The 27,225-nt window shown below is 39.3% G+C and overlaps 1 protein-coding gene across 1 annotated transcript; it reads right to left on the reverse strand.

Moving 5' to 3' along the window:
- Positions 1–26,909, reverse strand: morc3a (MORC family CW-type zinc finger 3a). The gene is given in 20 exon segments (XM_038306776.1): positions 1–1,228; positions 1,320–1,447; positions 3,488–3,964; positions 3,966–4,500; positions 7,243–7,315; positions 7,396–7,477; positions 8,025–8,141; positions 8,217–8,259; positions 10,061–10,135; positions 11,426–11,554; positions 11,634–11,741; positions 11,843–11,940; positions 15,700–15,819; positions 15,916–16,044; positions 16,265–16,412; positions 16,834–16,984; positions 17,115–17,341; positions 18,427–18,559; positions 22,375–22,447; positions 26,780–26,909. Coding segments are annotated over 20 exon segments (3,027 nt in total). The 5' UTR covers positions 26,819–26,909; the 3' UTR covers positions 1–1,086.
- Between the last annotated feature and the right edge of the window lie 316 nt (positions 26,910–27,225).

Raw genomic sequence — 27,225 nt, forward strand, 5'->3', positions numbered from 1 at the left:
TCATGATATCAAAATCGATTTATTTATAGTAATGAACAATCAGAATTATCCACCAGTGCTCCAAGTTGCAGGTTGAGCAAAACCAGCCTTAAAAGCTGCTCCATTCATCTTTATTTTATAATATTAAGAAATCTACAGCAGGGTTTATTGCTGAAACAATCCAAAGTTCCCTATAACAGTAAACAGAGTACAAATGATTAACACACAATGTAGAAGTATAAAAATAGATTTAACTCATTATATACAAGCTCTAAACCATAAAAACTATTAATGGGACTCTAAGGTAGGTAGGGAGAACCAAACAGGAAAAACAAGATGCACATCAGTTGAACTGAACCTTCAACGGTTGGTTCAAAACATGATAAAACAAAATAACCTGAAATGTTTGGCCAGAGCTTTAGTCGAGTTCAGTTTCATATTTAGCAATCTAAGCATTAGAATGTAGAGGGAGCGAGAAAAGTCAGAGACTCTGAAGCTGGGGTAACAAACCAGTTTGATCTAATCAGTCTTTGAAGAGAAAAACCTTGAATCAAAGTTTAAATAAAGACCTGAACAGATAGATTACATATGACTTTAGTCTCAAATTTGATCCTGAACCTTTTAACCCTCTTTACACAGTCAGTGTGACATGGAAAACAATCGGATCAGAGATTAAAAAGTTGTACGTAATCGGTTTGTTCTGGCCTTTAGGATTAATGCTGCGCCAGTGAGAAAGGATGGCTTTATTCAGCTGTGCGACGCTGAAAAAAAAAAAAAAAAAAAGAGTGTAAAATATAAATATTTTTGGAAGTATTCATTGAAGCAAACATCAGATGAAGCTCAGGTTCTCTTAAAAAATGAAAAAAGAAAACAGATTCTTGCATCCTTAATTTAAAATCACTAAATGTAACCGTCTTCAAATAAATACAAGTGAAATCCCAGAGATTTGTTTGACTCCTTGTACAAATTCTTCACAAGTCCAAACGTTTAAGATCCAACCTGGAATGAAAACAGATCGGCTTCAAGAAAAACTGAGCTGGATTGTTCCCAATCAGGTGGAAGACCTTTGCTCAGTACGGATGATTTTCCAGGTCAGACGTAGCATCTTCAGTCATTTGTAGTCTGTCCCATGAGATACTGCTCCAGGATCTCATCGATGACGGTGCATTCATAATTCACCTGCTGCAGATCCAAAGCTGGTACCCGGGAGATGAGAAGGCGGCCCACGTTCTGACGGAGTTCGATCAAGCTGCACAGTAGGTTGGACAGAAGTAGAGAGGAGATTATGAACTATAGAGAATAAACATGGAAGAATGTGGATGATTTATCAGCAGCAGCACCTTCTAGAGGCGTCTGAGGTGGAGGATCCTGCTGGAGCGTGTACGTTTTCTCTTTGCTGCTGTAAGCTACGCTGGAGCTCCTCACACTGAGCCGCCAAATTTGACTTCTCCTCCTCCAGATTAACCAGCTGATGGTAAACAAACATAAGAGAAAATGGAGAATGAAGGAGTCTATGTCAGCAGAAAAACAAACAAACCCTACTTTTTTTATTAATACGGAATTAAAGAAACTTTTACTATTTGGGGCAAATCACTGCTCAGCTGGATAGGACACAAAGGAAGGGCTGCACCTCAATGTCCCATTAAAATATTTCACGTTTTCAATAAATGCAAAATATATATAACCCTCTAAATTGTACTCTGATTTATTGATCTACACCCATATAGTCACATCTTTAAAGGGATAGTTCGGGATTTTTGACATGAATCTGTATGGCATCCCCATCACCAGTGTCATGCAATCACACTGACTTACCCCTGGCAGCATCCTGTGAGCAGAGTTCTCGTCCAGCTTTGGTCAAGCCGAAAGTAGTCCGGCAGGTTTGCTAGACCCAGCGAAATAAAACGTTTCTCTTCCCAAAACATTATGTGTTCAAAAGAGTGATATTTTTGCATCCCAAAAACATTGTAGTGGAAAAAGTCACACGTCGTTATCACTTGGTCCTATTTTCTCTCTGTTCGTATCAGTGCGCGCGACACCATGACCTGACAGCTAGGAGCACTTTGTCTTTCAGAGTGGTCAATACATTTATCCAATTTCAAAGAAAAAGCTTTGTGTTCTTCATGTCCTGTTTTGACCTGTTTCCAAATGGCACTTCATGCAAACAGCACGTGTGGGACTCACTCAAGGCTATGTGATGCTCATGGCCGACGACAGCAGAATACCGTCACACTGGGCTGCCTCTCATCAACTAAACCAGGGTAGACCAGCGTACTCGGCAAACTTTTAGAAGTTTTGTCTTCAAGGAAGACGCAGATGAGTCAAAATGGAAGTCCCTTTGCGCACCAAAATAATATTAAAATACAGAGCTCCGGACGTCCCTGGTCTGCTACTTCTAGAGTTAGTAGCTGAGACCGACAGCCCAGTTTGTCACAGCCTAGAGCCCTCTAGCAGACTGTACACTGACTGAAACCATGGAGTAGGTAGCCTACTCGTACGTCAGCGTAATCATAGTTGCAGATGATTGAAACAGCCCTGTTTAGTAAGCATCACTAATACTATGACACCGAGTGATTATGTTTTATGATTAATATTCTCAACATTGCTTTTGCATAACCCTGGCGCATCACCGTTAGGCTACGCACGGCTGCTACATAAAATCATTTGTAGTTTTGTTTACCAGTGTTGCAGGAACAGCAGAGCTCTTCAAAATCCTTTTCTTCGTATGTCTTGGGCACGAAGACGCATAGTCGTCCTCGCTGAAGTGAGCACTGCAAACTCGGAGCTTTTAAATTTTTGCCAGTCTGGTGTCAACATGGAATCCCACAGCGAGTAGCCAAAGTTGCCTGACCGCAACGTCCGTCAGAGGAAAACGATGAAAACTGAGAGTCGATTTACCATCATCTTTGTTGGCACAACCAGGACACACCCGGCTTTATATAAATATAATCAAATACTATCTTGTAAATGTCTAATGAACTTGGTTAGCTCTAAAGCTAGCTCGGTGGCGTTGCTTGTAAACGCAGCTGCTAAGTTAGCACTGAAATGAGCTGGAAAAGTTGAGCTCGCTGTCAGAATGACGGCGCGCACTGATACGAACAGAGAGAAAATAGGACCAAGTGATAACGACGTGTGACTTTTTCCACTACAATGTTTTTGGGATGCAAAAATATCACTCTTTTGAACACATAATGTTTTGGGAAGAGAAACGTTTTATTTTGCTGGGTCTAGCAAACCTGCCGGACTACTTTCGGCTTGACCAAAGCTGGACGAGAACTCTGCTCACAGGATGCTGCCAGGGGTAAGTCAGTGTGATTGCATGACACTGGTGATGCCATACAGATTCATGTCAAAAATCCCGAACTATCCCTTTAAATGAAATCACCCTGCCAACTCTTGATGGTTGGTTTTTAAGCCTTCTGAAGGCTTATCATGAGTTAAGATGAGATGCAGATCAGAAAGAGGATATTACTCTAAAATAGATTATGGAGCTTGGAGATAAACTGACCTGCAAGCGCAGTTCATCCCGCTCCTTGTTGCTCTGATCTAGTTCCCGGACAAGACAGCTGACTTGATGCGAAATCTCCTCAATGTCCTTTTCCTCATCTTGACCAGCATTAATAGTAGTTTTGCTCTCTCTAGTTGCCAATAAAGCCTCCTTGTCCTTAATCAGATCATTTATTTTCTGCTTGGCCTTCTCAAAAAGACACTTGTAGTCCCTCTCGCCCTCCGTCTGGCAGGCTTGGTGTGAGCACTCCTTCTTCACGTTGGCCTGAGACAGCTGCTTCAGTCTGCACTGCAGCTCCTGCAGCTGGGAGCAGAGATTTTTAACCTGCTCTTTTAAGCTGTCCCTCTCCTGAGCGGTGCCATGCATCAGCTCCAGGAGCTTATCTTGCTGTTTCTGCACTTCATCGATATTAGAGAGCTGGTGATGGGAAGCGGAAGAAGGACCAGCAGCTTCATCACTTTCCATATGTGCTACCCCCGTTGCTCATGGCCTGCTTTCCTTGGTTTCCACCATCTCCAACGTTCTCCTGCTTAATTGTTTTTTCCTTGAGCAGATTCGGATCAGAACCTTTCCCACCGGCTGCACCGTCTTTCCCTTCAGGCTTATTCAGATTTTCCTTCTCTTCCTTCACTTCAGGAGCTTTGGTCTGGGTGGTGGCGCTGGCCACCCCTGAAGGTGGACAGCTGGCAGCTGCAGGATCCGTTTCCTCAAAGGGCTCCTCCACGGCAGCGTCATCGGTGCACTCCAGCAGCACGGTGATTTCACTTTCCCCATCCTCTTTCTCTTGCTTGACTTTAGGTAGATTACGGGCAGCCTTTTGGGGCTTCGGAGTACTTTCTTTTTCCAAGATGACAAGGTCATCATCGCTGTCATCAGTTTCGCTGCTGTCGGTGTGCACAGATACAGGGCTGGTGTTTCCTGCTGGGGGCGTGTCAGAGCTGCTTGGCTGGAAGCCGTTCATTCTAGGTCGTTTTGGCGGGCCTTGCTGGATAGCAACTGTGCCCCTTTTCCCCCTATGGAGCAGAATCAGATTTATAGATATCTCTTTTTACTGAAATCAAAAAAGGCTCATCACCTTTTTACATCTAGAAGCTTTAAGTTTCATCCATTCTGTTTTATAAACTTAGACTGGATGATTAGAGTCTATTTTATCTCCATTTCAAGTCCTTGCTGAAGGAAAAGCATTCCGACAGCCTGATACTGCCACCACCTTGTCTCACAACAGGGATGATTTCTTCAGAGTGAGGTGGAGAGTGAATGCATGTTTTCTTGCAAATTTAGGATTATAAATTCAATCAAATGTCTAAAAGTTGTCATCTTCCTATGTTAGAAATCTTTATCCTCGTCCTATCTGCTGTGTTCTTTGGAGTTCTGCACAAACCCCAATAAATCACATTTAAGTTTTCAATTGCAATGCCAAAAAATGTTTGTCAATTTTTTATGATGCTCAAGCAGGCCTGCACAATTTTAGGAAAACTTGCAATATGTAATAACAGAGCTTAATATTGGGATAAAGACATGTTTTGCAAGCTAGGATTCTGTGCTTAGCCAAACAAGGTGAAACAGCCTCCATTATATTTTTAAACCACTCTGATGTTTTTTCACTTACAAGACTGACTCACTGACAACTATTGGACTGGTTGACTACACTAAAAGCTGCTTTGTGAGAATAAATCTTTACATCGAACAGTTTTATACACAGGCGTAACTTTCTGAAGCACTGGTGGGGACAGTCCCCACCAATAATCTCCACTTTTTTCCCCTTTCCACTTATTTCCTTTAGCCAAAGGTAACAGAGTTGGGCACAGCTATCTGCGTTCAGAGCGTTTTGAGACGTGTTCTTATTTTTCTTATCTCGCGCTTCTCCCGTGTCCCGCCTCTCAGTGTGACATAATCGGATCTGTTGTTTTGAGATTTCAGGTCACATTTCACTGCGTAGAGAGTAGCTACATGGTTGGAGGAGAGACAACGTTACTCAGTGATTATTAACCGGCAACTACTTCAATGTTGAAGTAAGTTAGGAGACGGGTTGGTTAAAAAAATCTAAATCATACCACTGAAAAATCAGTTTGGTTGACATACTGAGCTTCCTCAGCTAAAAATTGCAACAAATTGTAAGTTTATACAAGTTAGTATTATAATGCGAGAAGCTTGAGAAAACATAGTTTGTTCTTTACTAGTTAAAAAAGCTTGGCTTCTCAGAGGAGCATGTCTCACAGTTACAGGTTGAAATTAACATGTTTTCTTATTGATCAGACAGAATCAGACTGCAGAGCTTCTACATATCTTGAAATTATGTTTCTGGCATCATTATATTAGTAAAGAGGTTCATAAATCTTTTTTAAACAGAGCACAGAGAGACATAGGGAGAGCTGCATATTAAAGGTCAAATTTAGGTGAAATTTTAGGAGATTCACTGGGATATGCACAACATGCAATAAAATATATCTCCAAGTTTACCAGAAAGTTTACACACACAAAAAAAAATGCTATGCTATATTTAAAATGCAGCACATCCATATTTTTCTGGATGGATGGAATTGAAATTGTACTTCCAGGGATGCATAATAAATAAATTTTGGCATCGGAATCGGCTGTTATTTATAATTTTTTTTATACATTAATGTTTTTGGGCCCTATATGTGTAATGCACTAAAAGGCATCTCTCTATTTATAAATATAAATATCAGTGTATTATAGTTCTCTTGTGTTCTCAACAATAGGAAAGTACAATAAAGATATGTTTAAGCTCATTTTTGGAAAATACAAAAACCTAATGAAAGCGTTTGGGTTGAGTAACTGTAGGTCCATCAGCCCCCAGCCACGGGTCTCCACCAATTTTCATCACAAAGGTACACCTTTGGTTTTATATGCGACACCCAGCGGGGCTAAGCAGGTAGACAGCAACATCTCACAGTCACTGTGCTCAGCACTGACAGATGGGCTTTGGGTCCTTTTTGGAGAAGAAATGCTGCTAGACGCTCCACTAGCTCATCATCTTGCTAGCATCCTTTCCCTGTCTTTGACCCACTGACAGAGTGTGTGGGAAATCTCATGAGAAATGTAGAAAACTGCTAAGACTATGGGTGTTAAAACCTCAGAAGACAGTGTGCACTTTAGTCAGAGTATGAGGCAGCCTTAACGTTTGCTAATTTGGTTTTGACTAGCTAGCTGTTTTGGATTCTCCATACAGGTTTTAGTGGTTCAACCTAAGGTGTCTTGGAGATTAGTGGTGTCTCTTGGCGATTGCTGCTGGTGCTCAGTGCGTTTTGCAGAATACCTGTGAGACCCAAATTTCTCCAAATGAAAGGATCAGCTCCTGTTTCTAACCATGAAAACTTACATTTCCCATTTGTCTTCCTCTCTATCACTGCAACTTTCTCTAAACTCTAAGCTTCACTGTTTGGGCAGCTGATCTAAAGAGATCTACTGATTGGTCTAATACCAATGGGGCTTCATGTGATTGGTTACTTCAAGCTTCTGTGTGATTCACAGAACAGTAATATTAAGCATAAATGTAAACCAGGTTTTTTTTTTCCTCCAGGTTTTTTAATTTTCATTACACTGTCACAAGTACAGAGCAACAAAATGAACTCGCTGCAATGAACCCATCCCTTTGGGGAGCAGTGGGCTGCCATTTATTGCTGTTTATGTAGTTTTCTGTGGTATGATCAACTCACAGGCTGTTATCATGATAAATAGTCAAGATATCGGGCAGCCCTACAATGAAGCTTCACAAACGTGGTCCATCTTACCTCTGGGACGCCGCTGAGAGTGAGCACACACTGGTGATGACTGGAAAACTGCTGTTACTGGAGGAGTTGCTGGCTACAGAGGATGGAAAGCAGGTTATTATCAAACGTCTTATTCCTACAAAATAAAGGGGAAAAAAAAACACGTTTCTATACCAGCTTGTGAGGGTCCCAGTAGAGTGGATTCTTTCTTGACTGTAGCTCCTTGTAGCGAGTTACCCACCGGGGAAGAAGGAGACTACAAAGAAACAATGTTATTTTTATGGTAACTGATGTCATTAAGTTTTGAGTGTAGAAAGCATGTTCCTGGTAAAGCAACAGCTGGTCGCCTAGCTTAAAGGTACCATCAGAGAAGAAGAGCTGAGTGCAGCCTTAAAAAAAAAAAAGAGGAGAGTGCAGGCCTGTCAACACTGAGTTAAAGGTTTAGTTCAAATGTTTCTAGTGTTGTCAGCCTTTGTTATGCTCAGGTAAAAAAAAAAGGAATGACGGGATCTGTTCTGTTTCTATTAAAGAGGAGATGTGCAAAATGAATGAACCTTTTATTGGAAAAAAGAAAAACAAACATGTAGGTCAAGACCAGAGCGGGACTTAAGGGCTGAAGTGAGAAAATAGTGTGCAATGTTTGAGTGAGACATTGTTATGGTTGTTACATATTGAGTGCCTCTGTGATTTGATATTCCTGTTTTCTAAAAATGTGATTATATTGAAAATGAAATGAATTGCAGAGGCCTAATTCAAATGCATAGAGACATTAAACCAAAAATCTACGTATTAACAGGCTGTACCTTTTGTTGAAGCTGACGGGTCAGCTTATTGGTCTGCCTTTTAAAAGCTGCGGTCTCCTTAGTTATGGTGTTCATATCAAAAAGTTGCTCTTCTTGATTCCTCATATCCATTTGACCCTGGGAAAGAACAATAATTAACAATTAAGAAACAGAGAAGATATTCCTCTTAGTTAGAGATGGTAAGCTTCTTACCTGCTGAAATCTCTGTTCTTGTTTCTTCCGCTCTTCCCTCTCTCTGTCATGAACAAAGCATTGAAGAACATATTCTTACATGTTGGTTGTGTTAAAGGGATCATTTCATGAAGGGCAATGGCTGGTACACTCACTTGACACACCTCTAACAACATTAAGGTGGCTATAAGATTTGAAAATGCAGCATAAGCCTCTGTAAATACAATCAAAATGGGATAAGGAGGAAAGTACCCTACATACATCAGTCTAAAAATAATCTTACAAAGCTGAAAAAGACCCAGATTAGAGCAATTATTCATTTGATTAACCTTCCCAGGACGGCAGAGCGTACCTGTCATAAGTATTCTGGGAGGACATCAACGAGAAATCAGGAATATTACAAAAAACATAAATAAAATCTAGAGCGTTCTATTCATCACTTACTTAGCGTTCAGTAACCCTGATGCAACAACTCTGAACTTCTGAAGAAAGAAAGCTTTCAGAAGGCCTAAAGTAGTGCTGTAGTCAAGACCAAACCAACGGAGACCAGACCGAGACATTTAGAGGCCGAGACCATATAAGGTCTTGGTCTAGGCCTCTAAGGCTACGTTCACACTGCAGCCTGAAGTGACCCAAATCCGATTTTTCTGGCCCATATGTGACCTGGATCTGATCTTTTCATGGCTATCTGAACAACACAGATCAGATTTTTTCCAATATAAGCTTGGCTATGTGGTCCTGAATCCAATACGAATCTGATCTTTTCAAATGCGACCTGTGTCTGAACGGCCAGGTCGCATCCATCCGACCTGAACGCTATTAATAGAATAGAATAGATAGATTAGAATTCAACTTTATTGATATTCCACTGTCACAAGTACAGAGCAACGAAATTATCTCTCAGCCTGTGGGAGTCCCACAGACTATTGCAGGAGTGGGGGATCGGACTCACAACCTCAGGATTCAAAGCCCTAACCACTTACTCTTTGTGTCTGGATTAAATAAAAATACCAAGTGATGTAAAAGATGTCTTATCAATTATATGAAATGCTTGATTACTGCAAATAAGTTTCCAAACTGCATTTAGTGTTATTTATTTTTTGTATCATATTACATTTTCTACCTTTATTGGCCACAAACTTGAAGCAGTTTCAGTCCAAAACAAATAAAGGTAAAAATCTATTTCTAGAATATTATATATATTCATATACATTTATGTGACAAAATATTTATAAATAATGTGTTAGTTACTTTATTTATGTACTTAATTAACTTTGAATTGAAAAGCTCTTAATAAAAACATTAAGGTATAACAAAACAAAAAGCTGCTGGAGGATGAACCTACAAGGGGCCAAATCAAATATTCCCACCACATGGTATGTCTAAAGTAGTAAGTATGGCACAGCAGCCATGCAGCTCTGACAATCCTGGGCAATATTCTTTAGCAGAGAGGAGCCTTTTAATGGCAGCTCTTTCAAACCAGCCACAGAAGTCATTAAAAATTATTTTCACCATCCTAGCTTTGATAAGATTTTTTTAAATGGATGACTTTGCTGGAACAGTTACTCCCAGTGAGACAGAAAATACTGCCTTAGAAGTTTACCTCTTATAAATAATTTAAACCGTAGAACGATAAACATCACCACTTAATAATTTTTGTTTTAATAAGCTTGAGAGGTTTTGAATATAAAATTGAATGAATAAATAACACAATATTAGAGCCTGAAGAAGACTAGATTATCATTACTTATTTTATGAACTCTAGAACCCTTTATTAGGAATATAAACTGTTGAACTCACGGAGGGAAGTCTTTGAAACTTGTTTATTTGAGTTCAACTCAGAGGTTGCAGCACTGATTACTCACTGTAGCTTGTAGGTCTTCCGGTATGATGGCTGATCATCATCAGAGTCTTCAGGCTCTTCTTCTACTGTGCAGCTCCTACAAGGTTAAAAACAACGAGAATCCATGTAGATTAGGGGTTACATTTCCTAAAATGTTTTAAAGGCTATAATAACATTTTGCAATATGTTTTTACAAATATGGCTTTAATCTTACAATAAATGCAACTGGTTTAGGAGAATAACCCCATGTGTGCTGAAATTTGTAGCTTACCGCTGATATCAAAATGCTCCTTTATGAGTTTGATGCCATTTTTTCCCCTAAGAAAACTGCGGGGTGTCACTTATTCCCTTAAAAAATTTACTTGAACATAAATTAGAACTGCTGGCTCAGATTCAAAAGATAGCTGCTGGTTTTTCCAGAGAAAAAAATAAAATAAAAAGGCGGAAATCCAGGGGGGGGGGATTGTGTACCTCTGGGATATTTGGCAGGGTGCAAATAATCTCAGTGTGATTAAATTCTAAAGTTTAACCATTAGCACCTTTTTAACACAGATAAATGTGTACATATCTTAAACATGGACATCTGAAGAACAACACTATTAATCTAATTAAAAATATTATTTAACGTGCCGGGGTCTCAACCCTCATTTTACAGGAATAAAAAAATATATATTGATAGTGTTATATTATTGTTTATGTCTAAATCAATTCTTAATAATTAGTAGGGCTGGGTTAAAAAAATTGATTTAATCAATTTTGAATTGATTCCTTTACATTTTTGCAAAATCGATGTCCAGGGAATGAGATTGATTCATTTTATAGTGACCCACGTGACGTTCACATTTAAATAAGCAGGAAAGATGCACTCAAGATGATTTCAAGCCAGACAGCTGCAAATATACCCAATAGGTTGACTGAAGATAATAACAAATGGGGGCTGACCAGAACACCCTGTAGTTGTTACAAAGCTGCAAATATGGTTTGTGCATTGAAGATAATGCAGCTCATGAATGTCTGCTGTGTCACTTCTGCTTGCTCGCGTGAGGCTTTACTTTTTCACTTTTCACAAACAAGTTTGCACTTTTGAGACAGTTTTGTTCACATCTCAAGTTTAAACTGTCTGATTTACAAGTTTGCACTTTGTGTTTAATATGACAGGAAAAAAACACAGTTCATCCACTTTCATTATTGTGAAAACCGATCGAATCGAAATTAATCGATTAAGAAATGTATGAATCAAAATCGAATCGATTCAGGACTTTGTCTAAAATACAGCCCTAATAATAACAGAAATGAAAAACATCAGTGACTTATTCTCTACGAATAAATAAAGCTTATTCTGTTTTGTTTTTTTTAGATTTTCGTTTAATAATCCAAAATGTGTTACCTAAACTGTGGATCTGGGTTCATGTGGCAGAACCATTTATCCGGCAGCTTGCTGACGTCGATCCCATCTGGAAGTTTTCGCCAACGCAAACAGGTATCGCACTGCACCCAGTTCTGATCCGGTCGCTTCCTAAAGAGTCAGCTCGTTTAGAAAAAATATACAACTACATATAATGCTTTCCATATTTTTCTCTGGACTGTTCACTAACATGGTATCCTCCACTGGTACGGTGCTGTTTGGGTCTTCTTTGGTCTTTCTGTAACGGATCTCATTCCAGTATTCCTCCAGTTTAACCCCCAAGCTGTTTATGGTCTTTCTGTTCAAGGAAAAGAAAAGCTTGTTGTACATGTTCAAAAATATCAAAGTATTGAGGAAAATTTTTTTAACAGTTTTCAGAGGCTCCACTGATGTTATTACCTGTATTTATCAGACTCGATGAAGCTCTGCTTGTTGTGAGTAGGATCCAGGAAGTTACACTCGATGACCCCAATGACTCCAACACCTTTTTTGTTAGCCTGATGATTAGAAGATATTTAAATATGCTGTTCAAACAAATATGTGAATTTTTTCCTCAATGCCTGACATTAAATTAAGCTATATTTCTGTTAGAAATATTTTATTTATACTCTTACTTTGTTTGTGTTTCATGGGTTGTGTTCTAATGAACTATTATGATGTATAATGTGTGATTCATCTTTTATTAACTCTTGCTTAAGATCGTTCCAGATAAATGTCATGGAACGGACGGGTTGTGAAAGAGGCCTGAACAGCCTATATCACATGTTTCTTCTAAACATGTGTTCTTGGAACAATTCAATTGTAAAACCACCACATGCTTTGTTTTAACATATGTGCTGAGATTTAAAGTAAGATCCATTTGTTTCCCTTCCCCTTAGTTAAACCTCAGCTGGTGTAATTAGGGACATCCCCTATTCTTCAATAAATAGCGAGGAGAAAGCTGAAGACTGCATAGTGGGGTGGAGATTGTAAACTCCGCAGTCTCTTCCTACTCTCCTCGCGAGTAACTAAATTAATTGTCTCTGTGCCTTCTTTCTTTCCCTGTATGTATGTATGATGTTTTAGGTGCTTAGACCTGACAATTTCAAAGTCAGTAAAAAAGGATTACCCCAAATTATTTGCTATATGCCAGAACAATGAGGGAACATTTTAGATTTAGAGGATCACATAAATTTTTTTTAGCGTTTGGTAGAAATGCTTTCTTAACTGCATGACCTTTGTGTACATTCTGGGAATCTATAAGCGCCATTGCTTTCTAAAGAACTGCTTTAACCAGGTCTGGTTTGTAGGGTCATATTTGTTTAGTTCTGCTCAGAACTTTCCTGGTCCTGAGATCAGGATTTTATGATGGCTACCTTTTGTTGTCCGAGTAAACTGCCTCTTCAGTGGTTCTACAGGATGATACTCAGCAGTTTTAAAAATGCCAGAGCCCTGACTGGTGTTGAAAACCACTCTTTAAGCTCTTAAGTGGAGCTTAAATGTGATTTGAGTGGACACCTGTTCACAGATTGGCCATGGGTGTGCCCAGGCAAATAGGTAAACCACCATTTTAGCCTCTAATGTCAGCGAGCTAAAACAACATTAGCTGCTTCGAGCTCCTGCTAAGGTTCTCCATCCAGGGAACTCTGTCTCTATCCTTTAACTCTTTCAACCCACTTACTGAAATTAACTGTAGTTGTATTCCTATCCATGTTTTAATGACAATTTTAGATTATAGAATTGGAAAAAAAGTTGACAGAAATTCAAATGAGCGTTGAAAATCTCCCTCAGTTTTGCAAAAACAAGTTTTAATATTCGTTTAAAGTGATGGACCTCTATAATGACTGATCAGATCTTTCCTCCATGTATATGGCGCTCATCATCCTATGGCCCTTAGGGGATGGATGAGAAAAGCTTTTTTCTTTCTCTAGGTCTCTGAATGTAACATTGCAAAAATTAGTTGAAATTACTCAATTATAGCATGCCTGACAGCAACACTTCCCTAAAAAAAAACAACTCTCCATTTTGACTCATATGTGCGGTCCATGCTAGTTTGCAACCTCTACTTCCTCAGGGTTCCTACAGCATAAGGCACGTTAAATTCAAGACTTTTTAATGCCACTTGAAATAAAAATTTAAGACCAAATTCACAAGAAACACGAGAAAAACCTGCTTGCGACAACTTAACCCAAAGGTTTATTATAACATAAACCACTGCACTAATGTTTCAAATTTTGAAAAGCTTCCCATACAGGGAGAAAACTAAAAACAAACACATGACAGATATATTTTAACAATTATTTAACTGAATTCATAAACTTTGTTTTAGCAGGGAACAAAACAAATCAGTTTTAAAGCCACAACATAACCACTGCTAAGTCTTTTTTGCAGCTATTTTTCTTTGTATCATTTTCTTAGTATGTTTGATTTGATGATAAGTGGAGGCGTTGCAGAGACAAGGGTGGAACAAAACTGAGAAATACCGGCTGTTTCTCTGTAACTCCATTTTGATGCTTTGTGTTTCGTGCTTCGCATGTGCGACTCCACTGCCTTAATTCCCATCGTTCCGAGCTGCTGACTTCTTGCACAAAATCCACTGAGCCTCATGTATGTTTTCCTGGTTTTAGCCATGGAGAAAACTCTTGGCTGGAGACAATTTTCGTTTACATTTACACTTGCTCATATTTTCCAGACAAAAAGTTAATGCCGCGTCTCCCAAATGTCCCGGCCGCAACAACGCTTTTATTGGTTCCACTATTGGGATGGAACCAATAATGGCGTGCCGTAATTTTTTTTTACATAAAAAAATTGTCAATTTTAACGTTTTATTTAGATTACAAAAATAAATCGTAATAAAATAATCCTATTTATGAGGTTTTAAAAATTAAGACATACGAAAGACTGATTTAAGACATTTTAATACCAATTAAGGCCTTAGTTTTATTTTGAAGAATTTAATGCCTTTTAAGACTTTTTAAGGACCCGCTGAAACCCTGTTCCTGTTTAGTACAGCCATGATTAACGTGAGTTTGAGACAAAATTTCACAGTTTAAAAGGCCCCAGATAGATAAAGCCAGGATAATCCCTTAACCTAGGGTAGTGTTTATTTGCTTTGTGTACTCTGGATGTAATTCACTAATTCCAGGAACTTCAGGAGTATGACTTTGGTTGGCCTTCATTTGGGGCCACCCAGTCTCTGTAGCAGTATAACAGGAATCAGTACTGTCGGAATTAAGACAAACTTTTGTCTCCTACATGTTGGGCTTCAGCAGGGCTGCCCTTTATCAGAATTAGAAATACTTTAATAATCCCAGAGGGAAATTACTTACTTTTCCTCATCACCAGCCTTACTCAGAAATTTCATCGACAGGATTTCTAAGAAAAGGGTGGCTTTCTCTCAAAAGGATGAGATCAAGTATGTTGGGGTCCTGTTCATAGGTGAAGGCAGAATGGAATAGAAGATCGGAATACGGATCGGTGAGGCTGTAATTGCTCTAACAGTCTGCTGTGGTGAACAGAGAGCTGAGCAAACTTCACCTATGTTCATAAAATCTGGTTCATGACCAAGAGAACAAGATCCCAGAAAAAAAGTGGGTGAAATAAGCTTCCTCTGCAGGATGGACAAGACTCCCTTAGAGAACAGATGGGGAGCTCAGCTGTCATGGAGAGGCTCATAGGAGAGCTGCTTGTCCTTCACATAGAACAGTTAGCTGAAGTGGCTGTGACATCTTTGTCGGATGCCCCCTTGGACACCTCCCTCAGGAGTTGTGTCCCACCAGGGGACGTTCCAGGACAAACTTTAACCTAAAGCTCTGAGACATTTCTCCAAAATTCAAGTCTCTTTGCAATCTGTATGTTTGCTTCTCATCTGTAAGGCTAAAAGCTTCCTGCTCCTTTAGCCACTCAGAAACAGTAATGAAAGTCTCCTCCATGTTATAGCAGTTCTCCGCTTTACAAAAATTTTTCCTATAACACCTGAATATATGTTGTTTATACCTGCATAAAATTATAAAAAAAAATATATAAAAAAACAAACACAACCGTTATAGATGTCTAGAGAACAGAACCACACTTAAATGAAATGTCATTGATCTTTTAAAATCTCTCATCTTGTCCTGGCATTTAGCTATGAAAACCATTTTGTTGATCCTGACTGACCGACAACAAGGAAAGTTTTTTTACATTTAATGTCAGGACTCTGAGAAAACAACGGTCACCCAGTTTTAACTGTATTTAAAGGCTTAAAAATATAGGTCACAAAAACAAAAAAAACCTACCTTAAGCTGGCAGCCCACTCGTTCATATGCTTTAATGAGCCTGTTTTTGTGATACATCATAATACCATAGTGGTCTTTACTTTTGGTGTTGTACCCAAAAATGATGGGAATGCGTTTCTCCTGAAGTGACAGTAAAGAAAAAAAGGAAAAATAATTAGGGAAGTCTACCAAAAAATATGAGTAAAAATGTCTAAGTCTTGTCATAAAAAAGGATACCAGAAACATGGGCTTGTAGTAGTCCTTTCTGATGTAAGCGAGGCTTTTAGCGATTAGCTGAGACTTCACTTTTTGACCCCGCACCATGACCTGCATACGAGGCTTCAAGTATAAAATGCTACAGTAGGCCTGGAACACATGAACACACACATATCAATGCACCGCTGCAACCAAAGGGTTCAAGGCCTTACATTAAAGTAGGAATTAACACATGAACCCTAGACAAGCAATTTACATGAGCGCTGATGATGCTTCATCTTAGGAGGGCAAAAAGAGGCACTATCTCTACTCATCTATACAAGTAGAAGTTGTGTGAGGGAATAATAGCGTGCAGACTACTGCTCCTTACCCGCAGTGAAACCACACTCTCAGGAACGTAGGATGTAGCCCTGTTTAAAGGCTGAGACGGATCACTTAGTTCTTCATACACCTCTGAGGGAATACGTATATCGTAGCGATCGGTCCCAAAATCAAACTCTGTTGATCCCGTAGAGGTCCTAAAAAACAAAGACGGTAATCTTGAATGGATCTGAAAATGAATGCCGTTTGTTTATAACCTGAGGTGTGCGAACAACATGATTGTTCATGATTCACCCTCTAAACAGTAAAAACAATTTAATTTTACTGCATTTGGAAACACCAACGTACAACTTTCTTTTACAGTTTAAACACAAAATAACTGCAGGCCTGGGTGTCATGACGACAAAAATCAGCAGCTATTTATTTCATTCTTTAATTGTTGAACAGCTGAATCTTTTTATCTCTCACTACCTTTCCACTGCCATTTTCTCCCTCCTGAATTTTCACAAAATACTGTACCAGTGTCAGCTTTTCTTAGGGTTAAGGGTCCTGAGAGCAAAATATAACCATCTAATGAGGCACCAAATGTTCAGGTCTGTGTGTGGATCACAAACAGACCTGCGGAGATTCCAGATGATGATCCGGGTGCCTGTTTTAGCTGTGGACGAACTGATGGCATCAATCTCAGCGAGAAGCTCCACTTGAGACTTGAAAAGAGAATATTGCAGGATGTCCCTCAGACTTGCTTCTTGATCTTCATTTACAGTGAGTAAAGATATGGTTAAGGAAAACAGATGACAGAGACTTCCTCAAACTGTTTAATATGTCACAATTTGGAGGGAAAAACACTTAAAATATATTTTTACTGTGCAAATTTTTGCGGGTTGGTCAAAGGATATATGTGTTTGCAATCCTATTTTTAAAAGAAATAATAGGCACAATTATTTGCTTGGCGTCAATCATCTCCAGGTAGGTCTGGGAAAGCATCCCGATGCACGACACGGTCTTCGACTTGGAGAACACGATGGCATCTTTGCCGAGACGCATGGATCCGGACTTGAAGCCGTTACCATAAATACCGATGGGCTCCAGTCCATTTAATGCTATCTTGTCGCTGTACCCAAAGCTGAAATAGAGAAATAAAACATTTTTCCCTGTATTATAATATGCAAACAATTTAAATAATCAGAACAGAAGAGAATTTACAAACACCTTTTAATTTAGAATTCGTAAACTAAATTATGGCTCTGTGTTAAATACGCTGGTAAAGATTCTCAGTCATCCAGGTCATAGTCATTCCAAAAAAGTAAAAAAAAACAATCAACTGAACTAAGTTTCCAGGTTTGAAGGCATTTCGTGTCCCATCCAGGAAGCTTTTTTAATTCAAAAGGTCAGAATTAGGAAATGCTTTATATAGTAGCCCAAAAAGTTGTTTTGGCTTAGAAAACATGCAAATTGAAACCAAAAGAACAGGTCCCCTTAGGAATGGGGATTGGTTTTGGGTTCTTTGTTAGCCTGCAATACTGATACCGGGCTATGCCTCTGAAAGGGGGGCCGTTAGGGGCAATTGTTGGCTTGGTTGCCCAGGTGAGATGTTTTGTCCCCTGCATGGGGGTGGGGGATTGAAATGATAGCTGGAAGTAATTAACTCTATCGCTGTATTGTAGGTTTTTAAGAACTGAATCCTGAGTCCATCCTCTCTGTTTAAGGTTGTTTTTCTTTATTAACATAAATGGCTTCCTTCACGCCCCCCCTCTCAAACTGAAGGCCACTCAGTAATTCACAAACTGAAGATTTAAAACAGCCTCTTTGGGTCTAGTGTAAGTACACGTAACTTTGATTTATAGTGTTTTGATTTTTTAAACTCATTTCTTTTTGCAAGTACGCTGTTATTATCCTCAACTTTTTTCCCCCAATGTTTTTAAAGTTAATCTACATGTTTACAGATCAACTTTAAGGTTCTGATACTAAATAGGAGGGTTTAAGTTAACCCTTCAATATGAAACCCCTGAACCCGCTCTATGATTAATATCAACTGTAAAGGGTAATATGGGATAATGGAACGGATGTTGCTTACAGCAGAGAAAAGAAAGACTTTTTCTGTGACTGAATAAAAGAGACACATTGCAAAAAACCAATATACCTCTCTAAAACCAAATGAATAAGCGTTCCCTTTCAGATCCGATAGAACCTCCTCTGAAGAATTTGTACCTGAGCATCTTGTGCATAGTTTCATGGTCGAGGCCATTTCCATTATCCATGAAGCTGAGGCAAACCTCATCTTTGACCACAGTTTTATCAATCCAAAACCGCTTGGCGCTGACATCTGGATCATAGGCATTATCTGAAAAAAAACAAAAAAAACAGATCTGATTTAACAAGCTTTTAACACCCTAAATTCCAACCACCAGTTGTTTGAGAAGCCAAATAAAATATTAGATGCTATGACAGCTACTATAGTTTGAAATTAACACATAATTTCCTTTGATTCGTTTCACGAATCAATAATCAATAAGCACATTAATCTGATCAATTTTTTTTTACTAATCATTCAGAAATATCAACATTTCTTTCAGACAAGTTGAAAAAACAGACAAAAAGACTATTTAAGATATTTAACATTTTTGCATCTTAAAGGAAGTTTTGATCTTTTTTTTTTTTTTTTTATCAGAGCATTCACACTTAAACACTTCATCATAGTATTTGCTTTTGCATGACTTTTAAAATCTACTTAAGGTCTAATATTGATATTATTTTCACACATGTATAATAAAAACAATTCTTAATACCTACTTTTAAGCAGTTACATTAATTTTCTGAGCAGGGCTTTTGTTTTTACTTGTTTAATAGTTATAAATCACAATAAAAAGGGATCCAGTCGAGCTTCAAATCAACAGGCATTTCGATCAGTTGTAAGCAACATGTGCAGACATGATCAAACCAGATTACTTTGGCACTAACCTCAAAAATAAACCGTCAGAATTATTTACATAAATTGGAGGAGCACTGATTAACAATCTGAGTCACTGTAATTATAGACTGTTGCGAAAAGCAGCTCCCGTTTTGATGAACACTGGAAAATTCAACAAGTATGCACGGGGTAAATCTCAAGCACTGTCAGGAGGACCCTTTGTTGCAGAACTGTAAAATGGTGTCTCTTGCAGTGTCAGGACCGGAAGATAATTTTGGAAGTTCTGTTTGAAGCCTTCGAGAATAGAGCAAGAACGTGTTTGCTGCTGGATTAGAGTTTCTGACAGTGTTAAACTGAGCTTAGGAGCAGTTTAAATTAGTACCGTATTTTCACGACTATAAGGCGCACATAAACGTCTTTTTTTTCCCTCAAAATGTGCGGTGCGCCCTATCTGTGTTGTAACTGCGACTTTTGAGACCACCTCATTGAGGAGATGATAAAAGAGTGCCTGATGGAGGTGAATGTAAAGAGACCAGGTGATTTTTTTCCACTCATCACCATTGCTGTTAATCTGTGACTCCGTGCGTGCCCATCTCACAGCTGACGTGAAAAACATGGTGAAACAAATGAATGCTGTGCTTTCTGTTATTCAACAGCTTGACATCGGTGTGAACCGGACGCAGCAGGTGCAGCAGAAGCAGTGAGTTTACATTCAAAGTCAATGGTTGACGCGCGTCAAGGCGCAGCAAAAGGTCCCGCAGCGCGTTTTGAACAGCAGGCGCGGCGCGTCTGGAGGGTTTAAGCATGTGACGCGCCGCCAACGCGCTGCTGCTGCTCGAAATGGAAAAATAGAAGTTTTGCTGCTGGAAGCGCCGCATCAACCAATCAGAGAAGCTGATCTGGGAGCTGACAGCGAGACAGACACAGCGCTCTGATGACATATGATATTAAGGCAAATGAAAAGGGCTGGTTGGATGAGGAGATGATGAAAGCGTGGCTGAGGCAGGTGTATGTGAGGAGACCAGGTGGTCTTTTCCACGCATCACCATCGCTGTTAATCTGTGACTCCATGCGTGCCCATCTCACAGCTGATGTGAAAAACATGGTGAAACAAATGAACGCTGTGCTCGCCGTTATCCCGGGAGGTCTGACAAAGGAACTTTAACCGCTCGACATCTGTGTGAACCGGCCGTTCAAAGTAAGGCTGCGAGCGGCGTGGGAGTGATGGGTGACAGACGGAGACCACAGTTTCAGGATAAGTGGAAGGCAGCGCCGGGCAAGTTACGCCACCGATTGCGGATGGATTGTAGATGCTTGGACTAACGTGTCTGCTGGCTCTGTTGTTCAAGCTTTTGCAAAAGCCGGCATTATTTCTGAGGAGCCGCGCTGCACGGAAAGTGACTCTGACAGCGAAGAAGGGGAAATTGGCATGTCTGATTTAGCGGAGCTGTTTAATTCAGAAACAGAGGATGATGACTTTGATGGGTTTGATTAATACTTTGTAATAAATACTTGAATAAAGCACAATCATACTCAGTTTTGCTCCCGCTCTATTTTTCTACCTGAAAACTTAATTCAACAGCAGCCTCTGGGCCGGGTCTCCTCCGGGTTCATCGCGGTGGCTGGCAGGTGTTTTTTCATCTAAATAATCTAAATCTTGCAGCTATATTTGCTGTGATCAGTGGGAATAAAGTAGTTTTAATATGTTTTTAAGTGAGAAAGTTCACCTGAAAACTTAATAATTGCAGTCAGTTCATCCAGATTATCTATTTCTGTCGGAGGCGCCCAGATCCCCACATACAGTACACCGACAGTAGAAATCCCTTCATCAGCAGCCTGTAGGCCGGGTAGCCTCCGGGTTCACCGCGGTGGCTGGCAGGTGTTTTTCATCTAAATAATTTAAACTGCAGGCACCAGGATACCGGTAATAAAAGCGAACATATTCCGTCAGCAGGTTTCAGGATTTTAAGTTAATTTAGGAGTGACCACAGCGCTCTGTCATCTGCGATGTGTCTGTCTCACAGCCAGCTCCCAGGTTTGAATAAAGCACAGTCATACTCAGTTTTACTCCCGCTCTATTTTTAAATACGCAGTAGAGGTATTTAAACGTAGTAGAGGACATGTACCTGTATATAAAAAACGCGCCCTATAGTCCGGTGCGCCTTATGTGTGTGTTAAATACAGAAATGGCACACATAACTGAGACTGCGCCTTTTAGTACGGGGCGCCTTATGGTCATGAAAATAAGGTAAACCAGTGACCAAAAATTCCCTCCAGCGTGTCCTGGGTCTCCCCCTGGGCCTCCTCCCGGCGGGACGTGCCTGGAACACCTCACCAGGGAGGCGTCCAGGAGGCATCCTAACCAGATGCCCGAGCCACCTCAACTGGCTCCTCTCGATGTGGAGGAGCAGCGGCTCTACTCTGAGTCCTCCCCGGATGACCGAACTTCTCACACCATCTCAGGGAGAGCCCGGACACACTACGGAGAAAACTAATTTCAGCCGCTTGTATCCGGGATCTCATTCTCTATGTTTCTGGGCTGGCCTGAAAGCACAATGGGATTCCTCCAGAGGAGCTGGCCCAGGACAGAAATGTAGCATCTTGTTTTTTCAATGTTTCATATGCACACACATTCATTTTATAATTGTCATTCCATAACCCTAACAGGAGTAACCGACAATTCTCATAGGACAGCCAACCTCCATTGTCATTTAGAAAACGTCTTATAGACCAAATGCCCTTTTCCATCTAGTGATCCAAATACAGAGACTTCTTTCTATGTAGCACATATCTATTATTCCAGATAGGAGATGGTGGGGAGTAAGTGCGTGTGCATACGTTTCCAGCATAACAACACTTACTTGCGAAAGCAAGCTGGCTACACAGGGAGTTTATCAATGATAGCTTTTACTTTAGAAAGGCTTCAAATTAACTTTGCTTTCACTTTGAAAGTCTTTAAATAAACTTGTTGTTCTAACAGTGCAGGAGACCTCACAGTGCAGCTCTGGGTCCTGACAGTGCAGGTCTGCAGCCAGACCCCTCTCATAAATCTTTGCAGATAGTAACTGCTTTGTGTTTTTTTTTTGTTTTTTAAGCTATCCTTAGTTTAATTGATGTGAGACCTAAATAAAAATAAGGAAAAATTAACAGAAGTACTAACAGAAGTACTTCTGTTGTAAAGATTAATATGTTGTAGTAAAACAGAAAAAAATAAACCCAGTGACAATCAGATGATTTAAATGACTCACCTATGAGCTCAGCTATGGCGCTGAAAGGCCAGGTGTGGCTGGTGGAGTTGGTGTGCAGGAACTTTGGTGAAAGCTGAAAGTAAAACAAACATTTGATTTAAAGTCTGTTTAACCTTTAAGAAACAACCTTGCCTAGCATGGCTACATTTCATCCTCTGCTTTGGTCCTTAATAAAGCTGTGTAGTTCAGGATCAGAGTTTTTTTAAATGATCTATCAGATATATTTTAATTATATTATTAAACTGTCTCTTGAGTATTATATTGCCCTGCCCAATCCTACAAAAGCGCCAGCAAATAACCCGCTGAAATATAAATCTGTAAATCTGGAAAGTAATAATTTTTCGAGGATTGGTGGACTGCGGGATTCTTCCTTCTCTATCTTAAACAACAATCCCTTTAAATTAGGGCACCACTTCTGTACACAGAAAGCCTTAATCTTAATCTCCTGGATTAGGAGTTTCTCTCTGTCCCATAATGAATTACAAGTAAAGCTGAAATGAGAAATTGGATTGATCTTGAGTAATCATTTAATATTCCATCGGTCTCCGCTAAGTGATGTCAATTGTTTACCTCGGGCGTGGTGCATCGTGGGAAAACCACCATATTAGGTGGAAAGTCAAGATAAGCCACTCGCGGCTGTTCTTTCGGCACAATTATTTACCAGAAATGACACGATCGTGTTGTGTGAGAGGCTGCCAGTCCCGTGTGTCGTGCCAAGGTAGTTAACAAATTATAGTAGGCCACCTGCTATAATCTGTTCCCCCTGTCTAAATCAGGCAAAAAAGGCCCCAGCTTTTTCATTTTTGGCTTATAAGCATCTTTTATTATGCCAAAAATGAAAAAGCTTGGGCCTTTTTTGCCTGATTTAGACAGGGGGAACAGATTACAGCAGGTTTTATTTCATCCCATATTGCCAATTGTGGCAATATGGGATGAAATAAAACGGCTGATGTTAGAACACAAACTGTTTATTAAGGACAGTACAACATAGATAAATTGTAAGTTACTATAAACACAAATATAGATTTAAGTACTAAATTTCAACCAGGAAAAAATTATTTTCCTTCTGCATATAGTCTTTAATGATTACACGTGCACTCCATTTTCTATTTCATTTTTATTACAAGTATATGGTTTACAACAGTTTTCAATGGGATGAGAACATTTGGACACTGTGAAACAATGAGAGATTTTTTTTAAGGGACGTATGGAAAAGAACAAGGATCTGTTTGCTTTCAGAGGAAGGAGTAGACACTGCTGTCAGCAACCAGCTTTCAAGCAAACGTTTGTGTTTTATTATTAGTTTTAGATATCACTGGCGATATTCTGCTATAACATGTGAAGTAAAGAATAAAACAGTAAAGCTCAACTTCCATGCACCTAAAACCTTTCAAATTTCAAGTTCTGCACGTTGGAATTGAGGCGGAGTTAACTCGGGTTGTTCTTCCTACTCCGTGCGCGCTCCCGACGAGGGGATACAAATTTTCGCAGGGATAACTACCTTGGCACGACACCGGTACGATAATTTTGCATTCTGCTTACTTTTTTCCATATAGTCAGAGAAACAAACTCAATCCTTTAGGCCTTCGTTTAGCTATGCTGTGGTTGTTTACACTACGCCTTCTCCACCTAAAATGGCGTATTAGCAACAAATGTCACGTGACTGGCGGAGACCGATTGGTCAGCTAATTTTGTAATAAAGTTAATTGTTACTTAAAGTACAGGCAAATTCCATCTTTGTATTCAGAAATGTTAATTTACTAAAAGTACCTCTTTTTAGATTAATCGGGGGGAAAAATTGCAGACATATTAATCAATTACTAAAATACCTGATAGCTGCAGCCATTCAGCGTATGCAGGGGTATAAATAAGGTCCAGTCTGTCATTTTATAATCAGGTGGTTTTAAGAGGAATTTTTTGCACTATTACGTCTGCAAATAGATGTCCTAGCCCACAATTGGTTAGGGGGCCAACCAGGTGTCAGTGACGGGGCCCCTAAGAGGTCGGGGGCCCCTAAGCAACTGCAGTCTCTGCTTAACGATATTTACGCCATTGCATACCATATAAAAAAAATAATCGTCCCTGATGCTGATATCTGTAATAAAACGAATCTGGATGAAGGAGCCACACAAGTTCCATCTAAAAATTGACAAGTTGTTTGTTAGAAATAGTTAAAAAATATTTTATAAATATAAAGTGTGTATATATATTTACATATATTCTAAATGTTTTTTTTTTTTTTTCATAAATGTGAAGAAAGCAGAGATGCAGAGCCAGGCTGGCTCTTAATCAAAATCCAAACCCATCGCCAAACGTCTTGCTCAACCTGGACAAGTTGCTCTAACAATATAACATGTAGAGCTTGAAAAAAGTTCCGCCTAGGCAGCTGGATGTAAAGTTTCCTAGAAGATGTTTCACCTTTCAGCCAAGAGGCTTCTCCTGTTTAACTATTGGTGGGAAGCATTGATGGCTTCCTTCACGCCTCTGGTTTAAGAGGGGCCAAAACAAGCGTTTAATGTTGGTCCATGTTCGGTTTATTCAATGATGATTATAAAATTAATGTGTGTGCATATAGAACATTGAGTAAAGGAGATGCTTCACTCTGTCTTATAATTCAATTAGAGGACCACTCTCTCTCTGCCTTGTGATTCAGTCAGTGGAGCATCCTGTCTTATGACCTGATCAATTGTCCTGTCAGAACAATACTCTGTTTTGTAACCATGTGTTATGTTCTGTTAATAAATAAGGCACTGCAGGAGGGGGGTTGGAGAGAGAGAGTAGTGTGTTGGGTTGCAGCTCTTTCTCCCCTCGTGCAGGAAGCTGTTGAAAATCCCTTTCTGTGTGGACTCAGTCCTTCTTTTACAAACCTACATTTTTTAACCTAACAGTCCACTCTATAAAGCCTCGAACCCAATGCTATTTCTGACAATTTGAATTGAAAAAGCTTCTTAGATTGGAAGCAAAACATCTTCAAACTTGGAAACAAAGTCCAGTGGATTGTTTTTTTTTTTTTTTTTGGGAGTCCTACTGGTAAAATAATAAGAGTTCTTTTTGGTAAATAAAACATCCATATCTGTTAATAAATTTCCAATTCTAAATAAAACTTGCCATGCTTGGGCGTTGAATAGGAAAAAAATAACAAAACAAAAAATAGACACAGCAAGACAGATGGACAGGGGTGGAGCTAGATGGGGGGCCAGGGGTGGCCAATCATTTTTCTCACTCTAATACAGATGGATGGTGGCAACAGTAATACTCTCAAGTGGAATATTCAAAACATTTTATTTTTTTGTGGTTAATTATACACATCAATATACTAATGCCAAAGATGATAAGTACAAAATTCATGCTCTTTTCAGAGCTTGATTTTGCATTATATGGGGTAAAGGGAAAAACATGTCTCCGCAAGTCATCTTGGAGTCTTCAGTGAAATCAAAGATAAATAACAATAAAAAAAAAAATCAAATAATCAATTTATTTAGATATTGGTGCTTGTAAATATCAATTTTATACAGAATGTTTATTGATACAAGTAGGTAAATAATGACAATGATGATTAATTTAAACCCCTGAACTCAAAACTGAGTTATATCCACTATACCTTTTATCTAGAAATTACGAATGTTTAAATATATGCGTCTTTTTTTTAGCAAACGCTGTAGGAAAGTATAGTTAGTCTTTATTTAGAAAATAGGGATGTTTTGCTGGTTATTTTTTCCTGTTGGAACAGTTTAGATTGACCGCGAGTTTCTGGTGCCTATCCGCTTTCAGCACCCCTCAGTCTACATTGGTTATTGCCTGGCAACCCTTGTAAAAAATGTCTGGCTACGCCTCTGCAGTTGGATGCAGACATAAATGGCTGAAAAACAGAGAGATGAGCAAAACAGACTACAACATACTTTAAAATGAAAGTTAAAACTTTACCTTTAAATTAAAAACTCAACAAATCTATAATTATAATAGTATTATGGTAAATGCATTTGTTTATGAATCATTTGGATGCACTAGTGTGGTAAAGAGCTGGTGATCTCTGGGCCCCCAGATGATCTTATCACTGAACAGTAAAGCAATAACAGGAGAAACAACTGGAAACCGAAACTGAGCAGCCTTCCATTAAAAACAGGGACAGGCAAGATAATCTAATTGGCCTTAAATTGCTCCGATTTACTTGAACGTTTCAATTAAGGTAACTTATTTGTTTGTTTTAAATTAAACATTGTGTCGAACAATCCACAAACGCCGCCCGCCATGGACATCACAGTGGACACAGCAAGCTGAACTGCTGAGATACCTGCATAAATTATGGTCCTGCTCACATGGACACACAATGAAGTTATTAAATGTTGAATTTTCTAATAGTCAGCGTGAAAAACATGATGTAGAGAAGGTGATACAGGCTGCTTACCGTGCTGAGAGGAACACCGCGGTGTGTTTGCTCCGCCATCTTTCCTGGAACAGATGGGCGGAGCTTAGCCTCACACTTCTCTTCAACAGTTTTTAAAATAAACAGGTCAACAAATTCACTTCAATTGTGCAAAGATTGAACGTGCAACGGTTTGTTTCTAAATTAGAAATAAAAATAAATAAATGCTAAAAAGAGTGGAAGTCTATGTGATGACTTCCGATTTAGCATTTTCCAGAATAAAAGTCCATGCTTGCTTCAGCGTTAAATGCCGCTACAGTTGAGATTACAATTACTTTCTACTTACTGGTTTCAGTAAAAGAATCATTGTGAAACTAATCTATGTCAAGAAATTTTAAAACCGTGTTGGGAAAAAGGAAAGGGGAAATTAAATTCCTTTGGATGATCATCAGATAATATTATAAAAGCTCTAGAATTATCTCAAACGT

Source organism: Cyprinodon tularosa, unplaced genomic scaffold (assembly GCF_016077235.1).
Source record: "Cyprinodon tularosa strain WSP-4 unplaced genomic scaffold, ASM1607723v1 ctg590, whole genome shotgun sequence".
NCBI classification, from domain to species: Eukaryota; Metazoa; Chordata; class Actinopteri; order Cyprinodontiformes; family Cyprinodontidae; genus Cyprinodon; species Cyprinodon tularosa.